This window comes from Telmatherina bonti (assembly GCF_933228915.1).
Source record: "Telmatherina bonti genome assembly, chromosome: 17".
NCBI classification, from domain to species: domain Eukaryota; kingdom Metazoa; phylum Chordata; class Actinopteri; order Atheriniformes; family Telmatherinidae; genus Telmatherina; species Telmatherina bonti.
In genome coordinates this window covers 6,946,412-6,972,359 of record NC_136615.1, presented here as the reverse complement: position 1 = coordinate 6,972,359, position 25,948 = coordinate 6,946,412, and the positions used below count along the sequence as shown (strand labels likewise).

The 25,948-nt window shown below is 43.8% G+C and overlaps 2 protein-coding genes across 2 annotated transcripts in view; both read left to right on the top strand.

Moving 5' to 3' along the window:
* Positions 1-1,951: 1,951 nt before the first annotated feature.
* ccdc62 (coiled-coil domain containing 62) lies at positions 1,952-8,674 on the top strand (the record flags this gene model as incomplete). Its single annotated transcript, XM_079256984.1, has 10 exons — positions 1,952-2,077; positions 3,128-3,320; positions 3,744-3,910; positions 4,160-4,261; positions 4,340-4,511; positions 5,360-5,422; positions 6,064-6,165; positions 7,591-7,679; positions 8,049-8,149; positions 8,605-8,674. Exons 1-10 carry the CDS (start codon positions 1,991-1,993, stop codon positions 8,672-8,674), a joined length of 1,146 nt encoding a protein of 381 aa, XP_079113110.1. The 5' UTR covers positions 1,952-1,990.
* A 4,940-nt stretch (positions 8,675-13,614) lies between these two features.
* The window catches only part of hip1r (huntingtin interacting protein 1 related), a gene marked incomplete at both ends in the record, with an annotated part of 85,165 nt that continues 72,831 nt past the window's right edge, over positions 13,615-25,948 (top strand). Inside the window, 16 exons of the mRNA XM_079257184.1 lie at positions 13,615-13,695; positions 14,165-14,228; positions 15,847-15,989; positions 16,076-16,132; positions 16,237-16,317; positions 16,424-16,500; positions 16,607-16,668; positions 19,414-19,554; positions 19,643-19,700; positions 19,785-19,860; positions 19,961-20,098; positions 20,185-20,307; positions 21,431-21,614; positions 21,692-21,780; positions 21,867-21,983; positions 22,068-22,169. Of these exons, the coding sequence (XP_079113310.1) occupies positions 13,615-13,695; positions 14,165-14,228; positions 15,847-15,989; positions 16,076-16,132; positions 16,237-16,317; positions 16,424-16,500; positions 16,607-16,668; positions 19,414-19,554; positions 19,643-19,700; positions 19,785-19,860; positions 19,961-20,098; positions 20,185-20,307; positions 21,431-21,614; positions 21,692-21,780; positions 21,867-21,983; positions 22,068-22,169 (1,593 nt within the window). The remainder of the gene's footprint in view (positions 13,696-14,164; positions 14,229-15,846; positions 15,990-16,075; positions 16,133-16,236; positions 16,318-16,423; positions 16,501-16,606; positions 16,669-19,413; positions 19,555-19,642; positions 19,701-19,784; positions 19,861-19,960; positions 20,099-20,184; positions 20,308-21,430; positions 21,615-21,691; positions 21,781-21,866; positions 21,984-22,067; positions 22,170-25,948) is intronic.

The window sequence follows — 25,948 nt, the reverse complement described above, 5'->3', positions numbered from 1 at the left end:
GATTTAAGCAGTCTTAGCGAGGAATAATAAAGTCTGAACTCATTTAGAAAGTGATCAAAGCAGAGTTTCTCCATTTACAGCAGTGTATGAGATGATTGGCAAGCAGGAAAACAATATTCACTACATCAGACACTTTGTTGTCAACATGATTAATGTAGTACAGGACACAGTTAACAGTAAAAGCAGGGAGATTAGCTATTTTTTTTTTAGACATAACCAGTTTCTCATGTCGTTCCATAATTGATTTGAGATGGGTCGAGTAAAAAAGAGGTGTTCTAGAGACTCTATAGGGTCAGAACAAAAATTACAGTCAAATTTAAATCGATAATTAAGAAAAACCGCCATTGGATATATTTTATAACAAATTTTAAAATGAGTCTCCTTTGACCTACATATACATCTTTAGCAGCAGAGGACACTACGTTCAACAAAATAAGAAGTATATATATATATATATATATATATATATATATATATATATATATATATATATATATATATATATATATATATATATATATATATATATATATATATATATATATACTTCTTATTTTGTTGAACGTAGTGTCCTCTGCTGCTAAAGATGGAATAAAATATATTTACTGATTAAAATGGAAACATTTTCTTTTCATTTGAAATCATGAAGTGAGACTTATTTCTTCTGTAAAATGTATTTTTGTACATCTCTGTAATTCCTGCTCAGAGTTGCTCTGAGTTTGAATGGCGTACGTACGTACGTGGCCGATCTGTACGTCATGGCGTCACTGAGTTTGAAAGTTGCTCGAACTCCACGAAGCTAAAGTTAGCAAAACAACAAGGTTTCAGAGAACATTTTAGTCGTTTTATTTTTATATTTAAACGGAATTTAGCGCGTTTTACTAAGTTATCCGTTACAGAGGTTTGTAACTGACTGGCAGTTTAACTCGCTTTACGTTAATGCTCGTTCCAGTCAGTTAATAGAGAGTTTTCCTTTCTGATCATAGACTGTATTACATGTTTCTGACTGACCTGCTTCCTAAAGATGCAAACAGCCAGCTCAAAACAACAAACATGAAGACATTTGCTGCAGAATTAATGCGGACAGATGGACGAAGGGAGGAGATTTTTTACCTCAACTGGAAAAGCAGCTTGTTCCTCCTGGTCTGGTGGGAAACTAGTGGTTTAATCCATCATTGTCAGATTTCACCAACAGTCCCTTCTTATGCATTATGATACACCAGAATGCTGTTCAGCCATGTAATATGCAGCTTTACTGTGTTTCAGATGTCCCATCTGAGCTGTGGCACAGTACTCCTGTTAAAAAGGTAAAATATGTCACTTTTTGTATCCTCATGACAAACAGATGGCAGAGAAATGTCATTTATTAAGATCCCCATTAGCCACTGAAATATCAGTAGCTCCTCTATATTACATTACAATTCATAAAAACAATTCTATACACCACAATTACACATAAAAATCCAAACAAAACATAGAATACAACAGCTCAATAAAAAAAGAGGAAACAATAAATAAAAGGGGAATAAAAAAAACAAATAAAAACCATTTCTAATCATTCACAAACTAGCTCTGATAAAATAACTAAACATACTTCAACATGATCTACCCTAGATCATTATCATGTCTGTATTGTAAACAAAAATAGTTTTAAGTTTCCTTTGAAATATTTTTGTATTATTTTCCAGTAGCAGAAATCCTGGCAATCCATCCCATAAAACACTGCCTGCTGAAACTGATATGTTCTGCCGAGAGGCAGATGAGTGATGTTTCCATGTAGCCAGTTAAACAGGCAGGAAATGAGAATATAAGTGAATGGAAATATCTGTCTGTATGTGAAAAAGAATGTATATAACAGTCTAGTTTTACTGCAGTGTATTTAGTTGTAAGATGTGTGTAATGAAGGAACGTGTGTGTGTATGTTCCACTTCAGAGGGAGGATGATGCTGCATGTGGTGTTGGCCAAGCATCTGGTATATCCAACCTCAAGATGGACGGTCCAGCTTTCCAACGAGGCGGAGGTCCTTCCACTGTCCCAGCAGACTCCTGCTTCTCCCACAGTCTGCAGGAAGCTGAGGTTAGATCCTTCCCCCAGGAAACACTGCAGCCCTTCATGACTGAAGCTGTTAATGATAATGTCTTGTCCCAGGGACGTTTTCCCAAAGATCTACGCAGGTTTCATCAGACCATGGTGGTCTGCATCTCCACTGCAGTATAAACTCACAGTTCTGAAATGTTCTTCCTCATTCCCAGTTTCTCCCAGGTCTCCGATGTTTCCCTGCACCTCGGCCTGTCGCAATAAGCAATAAATCGATGAATCGCACAATAAGAAAAAAAGTGCGAAACAAGTTTGCAGGATGCAATAATTTTCATTTGTCTTCCTTGTGTCACATTTGTTTTAAGACATTATTAACTAAACACAGCAATACAACAAGCGTTCATCTGCACTTAAAACGCTGCAGTTTTCCCTGAACAAACCGGCTAGCTCCGTCTTCCCGACAGTCCGCGATCAGTGTGTTGTCTAACCGACAGGTTAACTAACAGGACAGGACAACATGGCGTGCACTCAGACAGCGTGGCTGGTAAAGCAACGCTGCCATTTAATGTTGTTAAAAAGGCAACATTTTGAAAAATGTTACAAACATTTCACACCCAGCATGAATCATCTGGATGAACATTCATGTTACAAACGGCTATTCCACAACTTTACAATGTCATTCTACCATTCCACACATGTCCCCGTATATGAGCTGACCATAGACTATGTAACTGTGTTACATGGTGTTTAGAGAACAGATGTTCCAGATAACCATGTTGCCAAAACCCCAGGACAAATCCTGATCTGTTTCAGCAGACTGGATGAGTCTAGTCTGCACATCCAGCTAAGTGTTATTTAGAAATGAAAGTCTGTTGATCTATGAAAGGTTGTACTTGCATTATTATGACATTGTTATTATTTTAGTTGAAAATGGTCAAAATGACAACAATACTCACTTAGTGCAATATTATCGTTTATCGCGATCATTTCTGAGATGATTAATCGCATGGCAGAATTTGTTACCGTACAGGCCTTCCTGCACATCATAAAAGATGCAGGATGGACACAACTTTGTGTGTTTTGCGATAGTTCCCTGTGAAAGACCTGAGCGGCTCCACCATCCAGAGGCAGAGGAGGGAGCTCCAGCTGCTGATGGCCGAGCTGAAGGACCGAGAGATGGAGCTGAACGCGATGGCTGCCTCGCATCACAAGCAGCATCAGGCCTGGGTTCAAGACCGCCAGAGGGTCCTGACGCTGGAGCAGAGATGTGCTCGGTTGGATGGTGAGGACTCACACTGTTATGTTTACAGATTTTACACAAATCCAGCTCATTTTCAGTGGAAACGCCATTAATACCAGACTAGCATTGATTCCTCGACTGAGGAAGAAAGTGAAATGCGAGAAAGGGTTAGGAGGAGTGGATTCTCTCGCCCAGCGGAAGTCCAACTCCTCCACAACACCAACATGCTCAACACAATAAGTCCTCATGTGCAGGAAGAAGAAACAGACACGAAGAAAAACACACAAAGGAAGGAAAGCATCGAAAGTATCTTCCAGAATTTCAGCCACACAATAACATCCCTGCTTTCTGTTACTTCTGGTGATTCATAGATCTTCTTACAAAGGATGCATCTTCCCGCCGCCTGCGTTGTCTGATTTTAATTTAATAGAAACATAAAGTAGATTTCTTCTATCATGTGCACAGAGGAGCTGCAGAAACGCACGGAGGTGATCAGAGTCCTGACCAGACAGGTGTGGGTTGTGGAAAGCAGAGAGAAGGAGGTCCAGAAGGAGCTCAGCGGAGCCAAACAGCAGCTCTGCGAGCTCCAAGAGAAGCAACGACACATCAGTGACAAATGTCAGGACTACGAGGTATTGTCACACTGCAGTGTTAACACACACACACACACACACACACACACACCATCAGATCTCCAGGAGAAAACCCAACATGTTTCCTCGTCCTGAGGAGGTTTCTGACCCTTCACTCCTTACTGAAGACATCAGTGTTAAGAAACATCACAAAAACCTGTGATTCAGTCTCAAAATGTCCGTTATTGCAGCTCTGTGTCGTCTTCCTGTCAGCAGGGTTGACGTAAACATGTCTGCGATGTCTTTCAGGAAAAGAACCAGAGTCTCAGCTCCTCGCTCGTTGCTCTGTCCACTCAGGTCGGCTCGCTGCAGGTCAAAGAGGAAGAACTGAGTTCCATGCTCAAACTAAAAGTATGCAGGTGTTTTATCTGGACCAGGAGCCGATGAGACTGAGAGACATCATGCTGTTTTTCTTCAAACCTTTATCAGGATAAAGATGTGACAGAAGCTTCGAGTCACATCCGGGAGCTGTCAGGGCGGCTTCGAGACCTGGAGACGGCCCTGAAAGAGAGTCGCTCGCAAGAGAGCAAACTCCTGAGAGACCTGGAAGACGGCAAACGGAGACACAAAGACTCCAAACATGAGGTCACACGGCTTAAAGGTACTTTACATCAAGTCTTCATCAGATCCTTTCATCCAGAAGATGTTCGCAACTCAACTTTATTTATAAAACCCTTTAAAACAACCAAAGTGGGGACAAAGTGCTGCAAATCATCCAGGAGTTACGAGATAAATAAATAACACAATAAAACAATAGATTATACAAGGAATAAAAAAATAAAATAATAAAACAAAATATAAATAAATAACACAATAAAACAATAGATTATACAAGGAATAAAAAAATAAAATAATAAAACAAAATATAAATAAATAACACAATAAAACAATAGATTATACAAGGAATAAAAATAATAAAACAAAATATAAATAAATAACACAATAAAACAATAGATTATACAAGGAATAAAAAAATAAAATAATAAAACAAAATATAAATAAATAACACAATAAAACAATAGATTATACAAGGAATAAAAATAATAAAACAAAATATAAATAAATAACACAATAAAACAATAGATTATACAAGGAATAAAAATAATAAAACAAAATATAAATAAATAACACAATAAAACAATAGATCATACAAGGAATAAAAATAATAAAACAAAATATAAATAAATAACACAATAAAACAATAGATCATACAAGGAATAATGAAATAAAATAATAACACAAAATGAATAAATAGTAAATAAAACCTAAATGTTGCACACTGACCAGAAGCAGAGTCACTCTGGGTTAAAAGCCAAGGAATAAAAATGGGTTTTAGGGTGCGTTTTAAACCTGGACAGTGAGGAAGCTTGTCTGATGTGGAGGAGAAGCTCATTCCACTGAAGAAGCTGTGTTCCCTCTGAGCCTCCGTTTGGACCTCGGTACGTCCAGGAGCAGCAGGTCAGCTGACCCGAGGCACCGAGCAGGAGTGTGGGGGTGGAGGAGCTCAGAGAGGTGAGGAGGGCCAGACCAGTTAATGATTTAAAAGAATCTTAAAATGAATTCCAGACAGCAGAAGCAGCGATGCTAACATGTAGCAGAGCAACATGACTGGAGAAACTCAACTAAAAGACTCCACCAGCATCCAAAGCAAACAGTTCCAACCCAAACAGGAAACATGAGAACATCTGCGTCCACTTTCAGGCTTCTGGTCATTCCTCCACACAGACAGGGTGTCGTATGGAAGCTCTGCTGGTTGCAGAGACGTCTGTCTCATCATGGTGGGACAGAAAGTCAGACAGCTATAACCACACACCATGGCTTACTGGAGCTGGAGTTTTATTCCAGCTCTAAAAACTCCGCTGATGTGTCTCCTCTGACTCTGCTTCGTTTAAGATGAATCATGAAGGTCTGGCTGGTTTACAGAAACAACCATGAGGCGACATTCCTTCTTTTTAATCACTTTTAATTCAATGTTATGGAGCATTTTATGGGAATATTCTATGTGTTATAGCTCTATACCTGCATGTCTATGTGGACAGACCGGTCACTCTTGGAAATGAGACCTCACGTCTCACTGAGTCAGACAGGGAAAGAAAAAGGTCAAATAGAAGCTCATAAGCCGTTCCACCTCGCTGTTTGCGTTGTGTTTGTAGAGGAGCTGCAGCAGCAGGTGACGCAGAGCAGCACCCAGAGAGAGGAGATCATCCGTCTGAAACAGGAGCTGCAGCTGCTTCACACAGATCTGGTCCTGACAGGTACGTCAGAAACACCAAGAAGGTCTCCACATCCACAAACCTCCAGGTTTTACACAGTTCCTCTGATCCTGTCATGAACAGGACTGTGCAGGACTTGAGGATGGGCTGCTGGTGGGATGAGTTTCAGATGAATCAGGTGTTGGAGCAGGGAAAACCTGCAGGGCATGGAAGCTGAAAGCATTGATTAAAGAGGAGTTTGTTATTAAATTAAAAGAGTTTTTCTGATGGCGACTTTAGACAAAGGTGAAACGTATGACTGGAGAGCTGCAGTCTGCAGCTTTACCACTAGGTGTCACTAAATCCAAGATGTTGTCGGAGTCGTTGCTGAGCAACCGAACTGCACAGGACGAAGACTCATCTTCCAAATAACTGCAGTTCATTTGCTTGTTTTCGGACTAACACTGCACCATGTGAACTTCAGGAACAAGAACAGCTGTTTATTGGCTGGAAACACAGGAAGATGAATGGATTTTCTCTGAAAGAAAGGATTTCCTGCTCTGCTGCAGTAAACTGAGCTTTTCACACTGGTGCCGTCTAGAAGGAGCTGATGCTGTGAAACAGAAACATCTGAAAATATTACTCCAGTTTCACCCAGACGTCACACAGGAGGACCATGCTGGGGATAAATAATCCAGTTACGTGTTCGTCACAACTTCAGTCGAAGTCTTCATCTTCAACCTGCAGATTATGAAAGTGTTGCATAAAACATAAATAAGAGAGTTGTTGTAGAAGTTAGGGTTGGAGAAAACAGAATAATTTTTTACTGAATTGAATTCATCCTCCTTATTTGTTATTCGGACCTTCTTTTCCCTCCAGAACTGCTTTAATTCTTGGTGTGAGAGATTGATCAATGTGTTGAAAACGTTGCTCAGAGATTTTATCCTATATTGTCATGAAGCATCACATAGTTCCACCTCATCACCGTGAGAATCTCCAACCAGTCTGACCAGTCTCCTCTGACCTCTGACATCAACATCTGGATGTTTTCTCTTCTCTGGAACGCCTGGAGATGGTTGCTGGTGAAAATCCCAGTAAAAACTCAGAGCCGCAGCCTTAAATCTGCTTTTCTTCTTCATCCTGATGCTCAGTTTGACCTTCAGCAAGTCGTGTTCACCGCGTCGACATGCTGCCGTGTGATTGGCTGGTTAGATGTTTGTGTTTAACAGGCAGTTATAAAGTCTATAGATAAACAAAAAGTATATAATTGAGTGTATTAAAGTGTAAATCTGCATTTTCCTGATGCAGATGACTCAGTTGTGAACTTGGATCAGGTTCTGGCTTCGGTAGCTGTTAGATGTGCAGATAAAGAACAGAAGGATGTGTTTTTACTGGGTTCTGGTATCTCTTAGCTGCTTCAGATGCCTCCAGCGATGAGGAAGATTTGCTCCTGCTGACATAAACTCAACATCTCCTCTCCTCCACCAGGGCAGGGCGACAGCTGGAAAGACGAGCTGCTGGAACTGTCTCGCTCCAAACAGGAACGAATCATGTCCGAGCTGCGCTGCCTGCAGCAGGTAAACCTAGAAAACATGATCCAGAAGCAGCTTCAGAGCTCAGAGGTTCCTCATTCCTCCTGCTCGCTCTGTCGTTGGCCTGACAGCTGACTTTCTGGTCTGTCCACATTCCTGTGCTCTCCTCATCATTACCGTGTGTCTCTGGGTCAATGTCCCAGGCAGAATGGTTCAAAACTGTCCAGCCAGCCTTCAGGACAAACCCACAGTCTGAATGGAAGTGAAAACTGATATTTTAGTTGTTTGTAACTCATCTATAAAGAAGTCCCATAGCTGTTGGTAAAATCTGTCCTTTACATGACGAATACGTCCATCTGATGATCTGAGATGCTGATGAAGCCACACAAACGAAGCTCTTCATGTGGTTTCCAGATGTGTGAGACTCAGAGGAACGACCTGCAGCTGCTGCGGCTCAACCAGGAGAGTGCACGAGAATCTGTGAGGGAGAAGACAAGCCATGGATCCCTCAGCAGGTGTGCATGAAGCAGAGTGGAGAGCTTTAAATGAGAATCTGGGAAACGAGCACTTTTCTTCAGACGGTTTTTTCCAAAGCGCTGAGGACATCTGCTCCGCAGCAGGTTGCGACTTTATAACAGAGTTTAGTCGTTCACGTCCACTCAGGACAACCAGTGTTGGGTCACGCCGTTACTTCAGTCAGTCACTCAGGACACGTTCACACCAGGACTCGGTCTGATTGGACACACTTCCAAATGATTTCACGCTTTCTTTGTGTTCAAACTGGACTGAACCGCCTGGTCAACGGCACACGGTTACAACAGCTGGTCGCTGCAGGGAAACACTGTTTATCAGGTAAAACTTGCAGATTAAGCATCATGAAGGTGGATGTTTAATACAGGCCGTCGCAGGATTATCTTTTCTTTCCATTTCTTTTCTCTTTTTGTGGACAAACGAGTGTTTTCCTGATCAGTCACCTTTACTGTGAAGCCCTGCAGGAGGATTTCCAACATCCAGCAGCCAGAGAGATGCTGCTGCTGTGATTCAGGATGGAGAGCTCAGCTGGATGCTGGATGCTTCGTGCAGCATTTTCTCAGTCACATGAATAAATAACAGACCAGTCGTTCAGTCTGAGGTTATACTGGTTAAAAAGCTTAAAATCATGTCCTGCTTACAATAAACCTTCACATATATATATATATATATATATATATATATATATATATATATATATATATACATATAGAGTGTGGACTATGTCTATATATCTATGTATATATACGCATATATATATATATATATATATATATATATATATATATATATATATATATATATACATATAGAGTGTGGACTATGTCTATATATCTATGTATATATACGCATATATATATATATATATATATATATATATATATATATATATATATATATATATACATATAGAGTGTGGACTATGTCTATATATCTATGTATATATACGCATATATATATATATATATATATATATATATATATATATATATATATATATATATATACATATAGAGTGTGGACTATGTCTATATATCTATGTATATATACGCATATATATATATATATATATATATATATATATATATATATATATATGCGTATATATACATAGATATATAGACATAGTCCACACTCTATATGTATATATATATATATGTATATATATATATATATATATATATATATATATATATATATGTATATGTATATATATATATATATATACACTACTCACAAAAAGTTAGGGATATTTGGCTTTCAGGTGAAATTTATGGAAAATGCAATATGTTCATGCTACAGTGATATAATATCATAAAAGTAAGACATTTAAGTAGAAGGATGCACTACTGATTTCCTCATCTCAAAAAATTCATTCAACACAAAAGGTAACAACAATGGTAGTTACACCACAACAAGAAATTTGAACGTGTCAATATCTGGTCATGTGCCCTTGAGCATCAATTACAGCTTGACAACGACGTCTCATGCTGTTCACAAGGCAACTTATTGCCTGCTGAGGCATGGCATCCCACTCTTCTTGAAGGGCAGCCCTCAGGTCATTGAGGTTCTGGGGTGCAGGGTCTCGAGCCTCTACACGACGGCTCAGCTGATCCCACAGGTTTTCAATGGGATTCAGGTCTGGAGAGAGTGCAGGCCATTCCATTTGAGGTACACCAGTCTCCAACAGCCGTTCCCTGATGATGCGGCCTCGATGAGCAGGAGCATTGTCGTCCATGAAGATGAAATTAGGCCTGTGCTGTTCATGTAGGGGCACAATCACTGGATTAATGATGCTATTCAGGTAGTATGGGCTTGTCACTGTACCATTCACAAAGTGTAGGGCAGTTCTGTACCAAGTGGACACCCCTGCCCACACTGTAACACCGCCACCACCAAAAGCTGGCCTGGTGACAACAGTGGCTGATGCATAGCGCTCTCCCTGACGTCTCCAACATCGTTGCCGGCCATCATTTCTGCTCAGTGTGAATCGACTTTCATCAGAGAACAGCACTGAGGCCCACTGGTTCCTCGTCCAGCGTAAATGCTCCCTGGCCCATGCAAGACGATGATGCCTGTGCCTGGTGGTGTGGTCAGGTACCCGTGCAGGTCGTCTAGCACGCAGACCACGCTGATGGAAACGGTTTGGAATGGTCTGACGTGACACTTGGGTGTCTCTCACCTCTCTTAAACGTGCCTGGAGTTGAGTGGCATTCATCATCCGGTTTCTCAGGGCAGTGTTCACAATGTAGCGGTCATCAGCACGGGATGTGGCCAAAGGTCGTCCACTTCTAGGCCTTTCTGTGACTCTTCCAGTCTCTCCATATCTCTGTTGCAACCTGCTGATGACACTCTGTGACACTCCAAGCTCAGTGGCCACTTCTGTCTGAGAACGTCCTGTTTGAAGCATCGCAATGGCAAGGGACTGTTGTTCCATTGTTAGGTGTCGTCTTGGTCTCATGATGTCAAAATGTGAACAGCATGATGAGGACAACTGTTTAAACACCAGCTCTAATTGAACCAGGACATTTATTGGTCAATTCAAGGATCACACACCTGCCGTGATTTTTGCCGTTAAGCTCCTTGTTAGAGAACAGCAACTTGTGCAAAATTTATTGAAACATTTAACAGTTGGACATGTGCATTTAAAAGCTTAGAGAAGATCACATTAAGTTCACCTGTACAGGTTTGAATGCATTTTAGGCTTGTTGTGAAATTTCACCCAAAAGCTGAATATCCCTAACTTTTTGTGAGTAGTGTATATATATATATATATATATATATATATATATATATATATATATATATATATATATATATATATATATACACATATATATATATGTATATATATATATATATATATATACACATATATATATATGTATATATACACACACACATATATATTCCCCCCGACTTTAAAGGAGGCCAGAATCATCTTCTTTAGTCCACATCAGAGTGTGGTTGGTGTTCAAACTACATCAGATGAATCTGTGGAAATATCACAGTCTGGTGAAGTGTACCCCGGTCCGGGACAAGCAGACCCCCGTCTGATGAAAGCAGACTCCGGTCTGGTTAAAGCGGACCCCGGTCCGGTTAAAGCGGAGCAGACAGCAGCAGTGTGAACGTGTCCTGCTTGCCTCAGTATGTTTGATAAAAAACATTTTTCCTCTGTACAGACATTAGTTTTCATTGATTGGACTGAAGACCAGGCGGTCCATGCTGGTCCTGGATTATTTGGACGAAGGTTAATGAGATGCTGTTTGTGTCCCAGCCAGGATGTGTTGACGTGTTCCTGCACGGACCTTCAATCGCCTTCATCGCTCAGAGGGAAGAACCTGAAACCAGTTGGAGATTCTCTACCTGCAGCTGATCCACCAGACTCAGCCAGCAGAGAACTGGGAGCCCGACCAGCACATTTTACTCATGTAGGATCAGTTCCAATGATTTTAACTTCAGACCACATCGGTTCAGTTTCAGAAACGATCCTGGAGACAGTTTGATGGAAATAAGACAGGGCTAAGCTAGCTGTAAAATGTCTTCTTCTAGAGAAAACTGCTTGTAATTTTGCTCTCAAAATTTTTTTCTTTTACTCTTAAATTGTAGAAATTCAGGCTCAACAAATGAATCAATTTAAACTAATCTCAGAATAAAGACTGAAAACAGGAGCAGTTAGCCTGGTTATAATAAAATGTTAACTAAATTAGCCTTGTAGCACCTTTAAAGCGACACTATATAACTTTACTAGCTCTAAACTTCATGCTTGTGACTTGTTTTGGTGCCACACTGACATCCTTTACACACATTTCTGCAGCCGCCGTTGGTTTGCAGAGGCTGGAAAACAGCACATCAGAGCATTTTCTTGTTAGCTCACACGCTAGCAACTGGATATCAACACACTGGCTGCGCACTGTGGCTGATTCAGCAAAGAAATGCAAGAGGACATTATTGGAGAAAGAGAAGAAAAGAAAGAGAAAGGGGCAGAATGTGAGAGAAGACAAGAGTCACATCAGACTGACTTTTACTGTTTGGAGAGAGCGTAGAGAAGAGACAGGATGCTAGATGGATGCTGGATTAGCTGTCATCAGGGGGCGCTGCAGAGTGAAAAGCTGCCAAATGCAGTCATAGTGCAGAACTATTACAAGGCTGGAGGTTCTGATGACCGGTAGTCCAGGGGGGCCAGAGTCCAGTCCTCCAGATCTGCTGTCCTGTGACTCGTTACCAGGCCTCTGCAGAGTTTAATGATACGCGGATGGTGGGAATCCAGACGTTACATTTAGGTGTGTTGGAGAAAGGATGCATCTAAGAGCTGCAGGAAGTAGATCTCCAGGAGCGGACTCATGGTAACATGTAGATCAGATCTGCAGGAGTTAAACGGTTTGTTTCCTTTATGTCTCATCAGGGGGAAGAACATCTGTCCTCCTGCTCTCTGCAGCAGATGTTGGACGAGTCCAGGTTGTTCACGGCTGCATCAGAGAGCAGCAGCTCCAGACTCCACAGCTGTTTGCAGCATTTTGGTGCGTCTCATCCACTTTACCTTCATGAGTTCCAGACCCACCATTACCCAGATCTGTCAACACTCAAGGTAAAGTTAACGTTGTTGGGGCTTTTTTTAGTTGCTACCGCGTGTCTTTGTATGAACGAGGTGTGGCGTGGAAGGTGTAAACTGTTCCTCCTTTTAGTTTGGGTGTGTTAAGATGTAGGACTTTTATGGTTTTGTTGTTTTTTTTCCTTCCCAACAGACCAGTGAAACTCCCCCCAGAGTCTGTCCACGTCACAGATCCAGCCTGCCTGCCAGCCAGCCGCCTGGAACGCCTGATTTACATGAAGAAAGGATTTTTTCTCAATGAAAGTTTGCAGTATTTATCAGTGACACCAGGAACTGAACTGTAAAGTATTAGAATCAGACAAAAGGCATCAGTGTTATTTTATAAATGCTGTTTGTGGATATTTTGTACGTTTTTATAATCTAATCAGTATGAGACTTAAACAATGGATTTTGGAGCTGAGGGATCTTGAAGGCCTGCATTGTGTGAAGATGTGAAACCAGTCCTGCAGGGCTGGCGAGTCTTTCCAGTTTCACAGCCTCGTGACTAAGAAATGTCTGTCCATGTCACTCGTCTTTATATCTTATAACTTGTATGTTCTCTCACTACTCTCTGATAAAATGCTCTTCCATGTAAGCGTCAGTGGTATGGATTTTTCAGACTGAAGCATTTTCAAATCTTGTTAATGGTGGATTTTTTACCTGCAGATTTTTTATAAATACTTGTTTTAACTTTATTGTTGGCTTTGATTCAAACTTAAAGAGAAGTGTTTTGAGAACAGGTTGACGACCACCTGACGCTTCTTGAGTTGTTTTTTGAGGAAGAAGATCTCAGGTGAGGAGCTGGATCCCACTCTGGGATTATTTTGGGGTTGATACGTTGGATTTAAAGAAGACAAGATGAGCAAAACAAAGAATAAAAGTGAAAATAAGACAGAAAAGGCTTTGGCTGCTGAGAAAGAACAGTTTGGTAAACAGCAGGTGAGTCAGTCATTCTTTGGTCCATTTCCTTAAATTGTCTGAACACAAAATGCTGACTTTTTATTATTTAGGGATCAAAGTAAAATTCTTTATTTACAATCAAGTTGTGGCTTTGAGAGAGATGGAGTAAAATGGGTAACCATTCATCTGTAAATAATTTTAAAAAATGCAAAAATTAATGAGCAAAGGAAGAAGTGAGATTAGATCTGTGTATTTGAATTACTGTGATTTATCTGCTGCCAGTGTGGCTTTTTACTGGCAGTATATTTAGAGTAATTTTGATCATTAAAGGTGCTCTGTGTGCTAAAGCTACGCTAACTAGATGAATGAGATAACTATCTTTAACAACAATTCATGGGCCTGAAAGTCACTGGGCTTAATGTACTTTCTTGTTTTTTGTTTTGTCTGATAAGTTTAACATTGACCTGTCTGTAAATTAAGCATTTTAACAGATTTCTGTCTCTAACAGCTTCAAAGCATCAGTAAAACTGTCAGCTCTAATGAGGTGCCACCAAAAGAGAAGTATGTGCGCAGTATCCTTTTAGCTAATGGCTAACTGTCCTTAATGCCAAAAAATATAACGAAACACAAATATTTGATTTTAAAACTATTTGAAAATATCTCAAATGTTGATTAATCATAAAAGGCATGTTGTGAAGCTTAAGAAAACACTTTCATGCTTGCTATAATGATAAAAAATAACTACATGCTCTCTAACACTAGCATTACCTTGTATGCTAGCAAGTTAGCATGCTAATGTTTACAAATGAGAGAAGTAAAAAGTAAAATGTATTTCGTTAATTCAGACTAATATTCGGGACGTTTCTTTGTGTCTAAAATTTACTAATCATTTAAACTTTTTTTTTTGAAGAACCTTTATTAGTTTTAATTCACTGATTTAGGATCATTGGAGGAAAAAATTATCATAGTAGAAAAGATTTATTGAAGTTTTAACCTGCTGGTTGCTCCACATATAAAATCCGGATATAAAATATTTAATCTTTATTGGGTGTGAATTGAATAAATACGTTTTTATACACTGCATTTTTCTTTGGATTTGAAGCACAATGTAAAAGCCTATAAACTCCTTTATTTTCTGTAAACTTTATTCCCAGCAGGCAGACCTTGTAAACTTTTTTTCAAAGGTTTTTGAAAATTTTTCAATGGTTTACTTGGAATTCTTTTTACTCATTCTCATATTTTAAGGAAAATAAGCCACTAAACACAGACCTGTGAATTATTAGTAATATAAAGACTCCAAACTTAAGGGATGAACCAAAGTTGTTTCACTATTACAGACAATTTCACAGTAATGATGTGTCGTTCGTCAATGAACCAGCTCTAGTGAACAAGAAGAAACGATTCCTGTCTAATATCTGATTCTTAGTGAATGAGTTCAAACTACTCTGGGTTCAGAGAGCCAAATCTGAAGAAGGGTCTGGATGGCACATTATGTCGTCAAAAAAGGATGTTATGATAAATAAAATTAAAAAATTACTTATTTACAAACAAACTGGTCATAATTTATAAATATGTCTAAATGGAAGCTCTGAATTATATCAAATGAACAGCCATGTTGGAGCCAAAAGAGACAATTCTTTTAAGAGAGTTGAGTCAAAAGAACTGAATCGTTAAAAAGAGCCAAACTTCCCATCATTATTTAGCAAAGAGCAAATTTTAACTCTGATCTTTAGGGGTTTTGTCATTAGCAGCCTGTCTAAAAGTCATGTCATTTATTCCAAATTCTTCAGCTGCATCTCTGGAAAAAACAAAGATAAGCAAGTCAAACAGAAAACAGGATGTCAGCAGCAGCAAAGAGCTGTTGACTGGAAACATGGCATATCAGCGTGGTGGCACAAACTGGACAAGAGTCTGGACTGAAAAAACAGGATCTAAACTTGATGTCTTATTTGTTATTTGATGAAACATTTGAGTAATCATGCTTGTTTGATTAGAGCCAATTTTTTTAGTGGTTTCAAGCAACTTTTCTTGAAGGCTGAAAACAAACCGCACCTTAGCATCAGCATTTTCCTCATCTGGAAGCCATGAAAACTGTTTCCAGTCTTCACTGTCAATGCAAGCAGTAGCTGCGTCTCTGCCTCAGTTTATCTTGTGCATAAGAGTTTTGGGGTTTCCTTAACGTCTGTGAAGATATCATCTTGGGAACTCACAAAGAAGGAGGAGCCACCACCTTCTGGTCCTACATCGTGAACCTACCACTGTCGAGCAACTCCATGGTCGCCTGGAAGGTTTGCTATCTGGTGCACAAAGTTCTCAGAGATGGACACAAAAATGTACGTCAAATTTCTGTTTTTCCTCCTCGCGTTGCCCCTCTCAACCTCACCTCTTTGTGCTAATGTCATCTCCATCCGATCCATAGGTTGTTGTAGATTCCCATCGACACAGTTCCACTATAAAAAGCATGGGGGTCCTGTGGGTGAGTTCCAGCTTATGTCAAGCTTTAGATTCTATTCAGGCTGTTTTAGTTTTAGGGATGTCATTGTGTTTCTAGTAAAATGTATGACAATGTGTTTTTTCCAGGGAAACTTGCACGATCGATATGGTCACATTGTTGCTTTGGCTGCCAAATACCTCCACCTGAAAATGGAGTTCCATGCAAAGGTAATGCATTTGTTTGTGTATTCTTGGCTGAACATTGATAATCTGGACTGGTTAGGTTCTGTTTTTTTTTTTTATCCAGCCTTTAACTGATCTTCCTCTTTCATAGCACAAGATGATTCCAGGAAACATGGAGGCCAGCGATGAGACATTGGAGAAGGAATCAGGAACTGACATGACCAAAGTGTGAGTTTCCTTCTCTAATCACAGCTGTGTGATCAGTTTAGCTGCCAGTTTCAATGCAGTTTACCTGATTAAACATGGTTAAATGAGGCTTTATGATGCGTTGCAGCTTGGATATGACACAGGAGCTGTTGGATTGTTTGGATGCTGGACTGAAGATGGCCGACACGGGTAAATGAGATCTCAATTTAATCCTATTTTACCCCTTTTCTCCCATATCCTGTTACACCACATCATGATGACAATCTCCCGTTCCACCTCATCACTATGAGAATCTCCCGTTCCACCTCATCATGATGAGAATCTCCCGTTCCACCTCATCACTATGAGAATCTCCCGTTCCACCTCATCATGATGACAATCTCCCGTTCCACCTCATCACCATGAGAATCTCCCGTTCCACCTCATCATGATGAGAATCTCCCGTTCCACCTCATCATGATGAGAATCTCCCGTTCCACCTCATCATGATGAGAATCTCCCGTTCCACCTCATCATGATGACAATCTCCCGTTCCACCTCATCATGATGACAATCTCCCGTTCCACCTCATCATGATGAGAATCTCCCGTTCCACCTCATCATGATGACAATCTCCCGTTCCACCTCATCATGATGAGAATCTCCCGTTCCACCTCATCATGATGACAATCTCCCGTTCCACCTCATCACCATGAGAATCTCCCGTTCCACCTCATCATGATGAGAATCTCCCGTTCCACCTCATCACCATGAGAATCTCCCGTTCCACCTCATCATGATGACAATCTCCCGTTCCACCTCATCATGATGACAATCTCCCGTTCCACCTCATCATGATGAGAATCTCCCGTTCCACCTCATCATGATGACAATCTCCCGTTCCACCTCATCATGATGAGAATCTCCCGTTCCACCTCATCATGATGACAATCTCCCGTTCCACCTCATCACCATGAGAATCTCCCGTTCCACCTCATCATGATGAGAATCTCCCGTTCCACCTCATCACCATGACAATCTCCCGTTCCACCTCATCATGATGAGAATCTCCCGTTCCACCTCATCATGATGACAATCTCCCGTTCCACCTCATCATGATGACAATCTCCCGTTCCACCTCATCATGATGAGAATCTCCCGTTCCACCTCATCACCATGACAATCTCCCGTTCCACCTCATCATGATGACAATCTCCCGTTCCACCTCATCATGATGAGAATCTCCCGTTCCACCTCATCATGATGACAATCTCCCGTTCCACCTCATCACCATGAGAATCTCCCGTTCCACCTCATCATGATGAGAATCTCCCGTTCCACCTCATCACCATGAGAATCTCCCGTTCCACCTCATCATGATGACAATCTCCCGTTCCACCTCATCATGATGACAATCTCCCGTTCCACCTCATCATGATGAGAATCTCCCGTTCCACCTCATCATGATGACAATCTCCCGTTCCACCTCATCACCATGAGAATCTCCCGTTCCACCTCATCATGATGAGAATCTCCCGTTCCACCTCATCACCATGACAATCTCCCGTTCCACCTCATCATGATGAGAATCTCCCGTTCCACCTCATCATGATGACAATCTCCCGTTCCACCTCATCATGATGACAATCTCCCGTTCCACCTCATCATGATGAGAATCTCCCGTTCCACCTCATCACCATGACAATCTCCCGTTCCACCTCATCATGATGACAATCTCCCGTTCCACCTCATCACCATGACAATCTCCCGTTCCACCTCATCACCATGACAATCTCCCGTTCCATCTCATCACAATGAGAATCTCCCGTTCCATCTCATCACCATGACAATCTCCCGTTCCACCTCATCACCATGAGAATCTCCCGTTCCACCTCATCACCATGAGAATCTCCCGTTCCACCTCATCACCATGAGAATCTCCCGTTCCACCTCATCACCATGACAATCTCCCGTTCCATCTCATCACAATGAGAATCTCCCGTTCCATCTCATCACCATGACAATCTCCCGTTCCACCTCATCACCATGAGAATCTCCCGTTCCACCTCATCACCATGAGAATCTCCCGTTCCATCTCATCACCATGACAATCTCCCGTTCCACCTCATCACCATGAGAATCTCCCGTTCCACCTCATCACCATGAGAATCTCCCGTTCCACCTCATCACCATGAGAATCTCCCGTTCCACCTCATCACCATGAGAATCTCCCGTTCCACCTCATCACCATGAGAATCTCCCGTTCCACCTCATCACCATGAGAATCCCCCGTTCCACCTCATCACCATGACAATCTCCCGTTCCATCTCATCACAATAAGAATCTCCCGTTCCATCTCATCACCATGAGAATCTCCCGTTCCTCCTCATCACCATGAGAATCTCCCGTTCCACCTCATCACCATGAGAATCTCCCGTTCCACCTCATCATGATGACAATCTCCCGTTCCACCTCATCATGATGAGAATCTCCCGTTCCACCTCATCATGATGACAATCTCCCGTTCCACTTCATCATGATGAGAATCTCCCGTTCCACCTCATCACCATGAGAATCTCCTGTTCCACCTCATCATGATGAGAATCTCCCGTTCCACCTCATCACCATGAGAATCTCCTGTTCCACCTCATCATGATGAGAATCTCCCGTTCCACATCATGATGAGAATCATTAGTTTTCATTACCCAGTCCTTACAAAAAAAAAAAATTCAAGGATAAAAAAAGATTTTTACACATTTAATTGAAGAACAAATAATATATTTTAAAGTAATGCAGGAATTTCATTTAGAAAAACAATGCAGGTGACGAAGACAATATTTGGATTGATTACCACAAAAATAACGAAATAATTAAATTAAAAAATAATCTGGGAGCAAATATTCACATGATATTAAAAGTGAATCATCCTTAAAGTGAACGTTTTTTTCTTAATAGTTCTGCGTCAGCTGGATGCAAACGGAGCTAAATCTACCACGGCAGCTGGACAGTGCAGGCTGACTCCTCTCATCCCCCTCATACTGGACTGCAGCTTCCTCTACCACTTCTCTGTCCGGCTGCTGTTCAAGCTGCACAGTCGTGAGTGATTCGTGTGCATATTTGTTAAAGAAAAGCCGCCGTATGGTGTCGGATCAAGCTTTAATGCCACATCATCTCCGAATCGTAGGTATCGCTCCAGAAGTTCTTCTGGGACACCGAGAGAGATTCCGCGACCTCTTCATCAGGTTGGTTGTTGCCGTTACGATCAGGAGAACCCAACCCGTTTATTTGTTGTCCATTTAAACCAGTTGAGATGTTTTCTGTTCCAGCCTTACGCAGTTCTTCAACCGAGCCAGAGAGATGGAGTTCTTTAAAAGTGTCATCCAGATCCCCGACCTCCCAGATGTACGTCCCGCTGTCTGAGTTTCTGAAATCCCTCCTGTGTTGACATGACTTGGTTAAATGTTGTCTTTACTCGTGTGTTTTGTTCGTTCTGACTCCACAGGCTCCTCCAAACTTCCTCCGAGCTGCCGCCTTGGCCGAGTATAAAAAGCCAGTGGTGGTGATGCCAACGGAGGATCGCCAGGAGGAGGAGGAAGTGGAGCCGCAGCCGGAGCTGAGAGAGGCGCCTCAGATGCCACAGGTATGCTTACAGGGATGCTTACAGGGATGCCAGAAGATCCCGTCTGTGTTGAATTCCTGCTGAAATGTAGCTTTTTGTCGTTGCAGTACTATTTGCTGAGCCAGATGGCAGCACCTGAAGCTCCGCTGGAGCACCGAGAAACTGAGAACGAGAGCTTGAAGAGGGAGCTTGAGGTCCTGAAACCAGAGCTGCAGCTTATAAAGACTGAGGTGAGTCCTGGATTATGCTTCTGTCAGGTTTCTGTGAGGCGTCTGTCGCTGAACTGTTGTTGACCAGAAACAGTTGCTCTTTTCAGTCAGACGTCCAGGATGATATCTCAGAGTCTAGTCCAATTACTGCTGATAGATGTTGGCATCCTGTTTAGCGACACGGCATCCAATTCAATTCAATTCAGCTTTATTTGTATATCACCACTTCACAGCAATGTCGTCTCAGGACACTTTACAGACACATCATTTCAAGCCAATTCCTACATATCCTATAATAGAAACCAACTGATTGCATCGAGTCATGACTTGGATCCAGTCCTCCATCCTGAGCTGCACGCGGCGACAGTGGGAAGGAAAAAACTCCCCTTTAACAGGAATAAAACCTCCGGCAGAACCCGGCTCAAGGAGGGCAGCCATCTGCCTCGACTGGTTGGGGTGGAGACGACAGGAAAGACAGATCAACATGTACAACTGCTCTTATTCAGGAAGACCTGCAGAAAAAAGGAGAAATAAGTTAGAGACGGCAATATTGGCATATATTTATACCGGTACATTAATATATTAGAGAAATAGAGCGAGGTACTTCTCAGTGCATCAGGTAACATCCCCATTGCTACATAAGTAATGGATGGCTAGACTACCCATAACTATAAGAGCAAAGAGCAGAACCTGGACAGTTGGGTCCCGTACATGCAGACTCCAACACTGCAAAAACTCAGCTTTAAAAAACAAGAAAAAAAAATGTACAAAAAATAGGTAAATGTTGCTTAAAATAATATAAATTATCTGCCAACAGAACAAGAAAATTTGGCGTGTCAAGACTTCCCAAAACAAGTAAAAATACTCTTAAAACAAGAGGAATTCTCTGGCATAAAAACTAAGAATTATCTTTAAAAAAAATAAGTATATGTGTACTCAATTTTAGATTTTTAATCTTACTTAGATTTCAGTTTTTGCAGTGAACTCAGGAGATGCCCATATCCTAACTATAAGAATCATGGAAAAGGAAAGTTTTCAGCTCCATCTTAAAGGTGTGGAGGGAGTCTGCCTCCTGAACCCACGATGGGAGCTGGTTCCATAAGGGAGGAGCCTGATAGCTAAAAGATTTCCACCTCTTCCTCAGGCCCAGAGATGCGTGACGGAGCTAAAGGCTCAGGTGAACCGTCTGGAAGCTGAAGTGGAGGAGCAGCGCACCCACAAGCAGGTGGCGATGGTTGAGAACGAACACCTGCGCATGGAGGTGGAGGCTTTACGCAGCGCCAACGTGGTGAATGTTGGGGCTCAGATTGGATACAAGGAGGCAGACAGTGAGTGTGCAGTTCATCACAAACACAACCCAACGTCCAGAGACGTTTTTCCTCATCATCCTGGTGTGTCTGCTTAGGTCGCGCTCAGGCCGCAGAGCTCCGGTTTACCCAGCTGAAGGAGAGACACGCAGAGCTGGTTACCAGTCATGCCGATCTCATGAAGAGGGTGAGCCACAGCTTGTCTGTCTCTCACATAAACACTGTAGCTACAATGGAAGACTGACATCTGGGGTTGTGTTTGCTCCTGTGCAGAATGCAGAAACGGTGAGGATCCTGTCGAGCACCAAACAAGATCAGGATGATTTACTGAGGGCCAAACAGCAGCTTCAAACCGAGCTGGAAAATTTACGACAGGAGCAGAGAGGAAGGGTGAGTCTTCATCATCGCTGCATCCTGCCGCTTCAAAACACAGCTGGCAGATTTCTGATTAGTGACAACGTGTCTCCCGATCAGATGAATCAGCAGCAGCAGGAGGTCGACCGTCTGAACAGTGAGCTGCTGGAAAAAAGAGCACAGCTGTCCCTGCTTCACAGCTCTCTGGAGGAGAAAGAGAAGGTAGAGTACACCGTCCAGCTGTCTCAGAAATACAACACAACCACAGCTAGTCCTGTCCCAGTATGGGAGGCACATAACCCCCAGTGTGGGAGGCTCTAACCAGATCCCCAGTATGGGAGGCTCTAACCAGATCCCCAGTATGGGAGGCTCTAACCAGATCCCCAGTGTGGGAGGCACATAACCCCCAGTATGGGAGGCTCTAACCAGATCCCCAGTATAGTAGGCTCTAACCAGATCCCCAGTGTGGGAGGCTCTAACCAGATCCCCAGTGTGGAAGGCTGTAACCAGATCCCCAGTGTGGGAGGCACATAACCCCCAGTATGGGAGGCTCTAACCAGATCCCCAGTGTGGAAGGCTCTAACCAGATCCCCAGTGTGGAAGGCTCTAACCAGATCCCCAGTGTGGGAGGCACATAACCCCCAGTATGGGAGGCTCTAACCAGATCCCCAGTATAGGAGGCTCTAACCAGATCCCCAGTGTGGGAGGCTCTAACCAGATCCCCAGTGTGGAAGGCTCTAACCAGATCCCCGGTATAGGAGGCTCTAACCAGATCCCCAGTATGGGAGGCTCTAACCAGATCCCCAGTGTGGAAGGCTCTAACCAGATCCCCAGTGTGGGAGGCTCTAACCAGATCCCCAGTGTGGATGGCTGTAACCAGATCCCCAGTGTGGGAGGCACATAACCCCCAGTATGGGAGGCTCTAACCTGATCCCCAGTATGGGAGGCTCTAACCAGATCCCCAGTATGGGAGGCTCTAACCAGATCCCCAGTGTGGGAGGCTCTAACCAGATCCCCAGTGTTGAAGGCTCTAACCAGATCCCCAGTGTGGGAGGCTCTAACCAGATCCCCAGTATGGGAGGCTCTAACCAGATCCCCAGTGTGGGAGGCTCTAACCAGATCCCCAGTATGGGAGGCTCTAACCAGATTCCCAGTATAGGAGGCTCTGACCAGATCCCCAGTGTGGGAGGCTCTAACCAGATCCCCAGTGTGGAAGGCTCTAACCAGATCCCCAGTATGGGAGGCACATAACCCCCAGTATGGGAGGCTCTAACCAGATCCCCAGTATCGGAGGCTCTAACCTGATCCCCAGTACGGGAGGCTCTAACCAGATCCCCAGTGTGGGAGGCTCTAACCAGATCCCCAGTATGGGAGGCTCTAACCAGATCCCCAGTGTGGGAGGCTCTAACCAGATCCCCAGTATGGGAGGCTCTAACCAGATCCCCAGTATGGGAGGCTCTAACCAGATCCCCAGTGTGGGAGGCACATAATCCCCAGTATGGGAGGCTCTAACCAGATCCCCAGTATGGGAGGCTCTAACCTGATCCCCAGTATGGGAGGCTCTAACCAGATCCCCAGTGTTGAAGGCTCTAACCAGACCCCCAGTATGGGAGGCTCTAACCAGATCCCCAGTATAGGAGGCTCTAACCAGATCCCCAGTGTGGGATGCTCTAACCAGATCCCCAGTGTGGGAGGCACATAACCCCCAGTATGGGAGGCTCTAACCAGATCCCCAGTATAGGAGGCTCTAACCAGATCCCCAGTGTGGGAGACTCTAACCAGATCCCCAGTATGGGAGGCTCTAACCAGATCCCCAGTGTGGGAGGCTCTAACCAGATCCCCAGTGTGGGCGGCACATAACCCCCAGTATGGGAGGCTCTAACCAGATCCCCAGTATCGGAGGCTCTAACCTGATCCCCAGTACGGGAGGCTCTAACCAGATCCCCAGTATGGGAGGCTCTAACCAGATCCCCAGTGTGGGAGGCTCTAACCAGATCCCCAGTGTTGAAGGCTCTAACCAGATCCCCAGTGTGGGAGGCTCTAACCAGATCCCCAGTATGGGAGGCTCTAACCAGATCCCCAGTGTGGAAGGCTCTAACCAGATCCCCAGTGTGGGAGGCTCTAACCAGATCCCCAGTGTGGATGGCTGTAACCAGATCCCCAGTGTGGGAGGCACATAACCCCCAGTATGGGAGGCTCTAACCTGATCCCCAGTATGGGAGGCTCTAACCAGATCCCCAGTATGGGAGGCTCTAACCAGATCCCCAGTGTGGGAGGCTCTAACCAGATCCCCAGTGTTGAAGGCTCTAACCAGATCCCCAGTGTGGGAGGCTCTAACCAGATCCCCAGTATGGGAGGCTCTAACCAGATCCCCAGTGTGGGAGGCTCTAACCAGATCCCCAGTATGGGAGGCTCTAACCAGATTCCCAGTATAGGAGGCTCTGACCAGATCCCCAGTGTGGGAGGCTCTAACCAGATCCCCAGTGTGGAAGGCTCTAACCAGATCCCCAGTATGGGAGGCACATAACCCCCAGTATGGGAGGCTCTAACCAGATCCCCAGTATCGGAGGCTCTAACCTGATCCCCAGTACGGGAGGCTCTAACCAGATCCCCAGTGTGGGAGGCTCTAACCAGATCCCCAGTATGGGAGGCTCTAACCAGATCCCCAGTGTGGGAGGCTCTAACCAGATCCCCAGTATGGGAGGCTCTAACCAGATCCCCAGTATGGGAGGCTCTAACCAGATCCCCAGTGTGGGAGGCACATAATCCCCAGTATGGGAGGCTCTAACCAGATCCCCAGTATGGGAGGCTCTAACCTGATCCCCAGTATGGGAGGCTCTAACCAGATCCCCAGTGTTGAAGGCTCTAACCAGACCCCCAGTATGGGAGGCTCTAACCAGATCCCCAGTATAGGAGGCTCTAACCAGATCCCCAGTGTGGGATGCTCTAACCAGATCCCCAGTGTGGGAGGCACATAACCCCCAGTATGGGAGGCTCTAACCAGATCCCCAGTATAGGAGGCTCTAACCAGATCCCCAGTGTGGGAGACTCTAACCAGATCCCCAGTATGGGAGGCTCTAACCAGATCCCCAGTGTGGGAGGCTCTAACCAGATCCCCAGTGTGGGCGGCACATAACCCCCAGTATGGGAGGCTCTAACCAGATCCCCAGTATCGGAGGCTCTAACCTGATCCCCAGTACGGGAGGCTCTAACCAGATCCCCAGTATGGGAGGCTCTAACCAGATCCCCAGTGTGGGAGGCTCTAACCAGATCCCCAGTGTTGAAGGCTCTAACCAGATCCCCAGTGTGGGAGGCTCTAACCAGATCCCCAGTATGGGAGGCTCTAACCAGATCCCCAGTGTGGGAGGCTCTAACCAGATCCCCAGTGTGGGAGGCTCTAACCAGATCCCCAGTATAGGAGGCTCTAACCAGATCCCCAGTGTGGGAGGCACATAATCCCCAGTATGGGAGGCTCTAACCAGATCCCCAGTATGGGAGGCTCTAACCTGATCCCCAGTATGGGAGGCTCTAACCAGATCCCCAGTGTTGAAGGCTCTAACCAGACCCCCAGTATGGGAGGCTCTAACCAGATCCCCAGTATAGGAGGCTCTAACCAGATCCCCAGTGTGGGATGCTCTAACCAGATCCCCAGTGTGGGAGGCACATAACCCCCAGTATGGGAGGCTCTAACCAGATCCCCAGTATAGGAGGCTCTAACCAGATCCCCAGTGTGGGAGACTCTAACCAGATCCCCAGTATGGGAGGCTCTAACCAGATCCCCAGTGTGGGAGGCTCTAACCAGATCCCCAGTGTGGGAGGCACATAACCCCCAGTATGGGAGGCTCTAACCAGATCCCCAGTATCGGAGGCTCTAACCTGATCCCCAGTACGGGAGGCTCTAACCAGATCCCCAGTATGGGAGGCTCTAACCAGATCCCCAGTGTGGGAGGCTCTAACCAGATCCCCAGTGTTGAAGGCTCTAACCAGATCCCCAGTGTGGG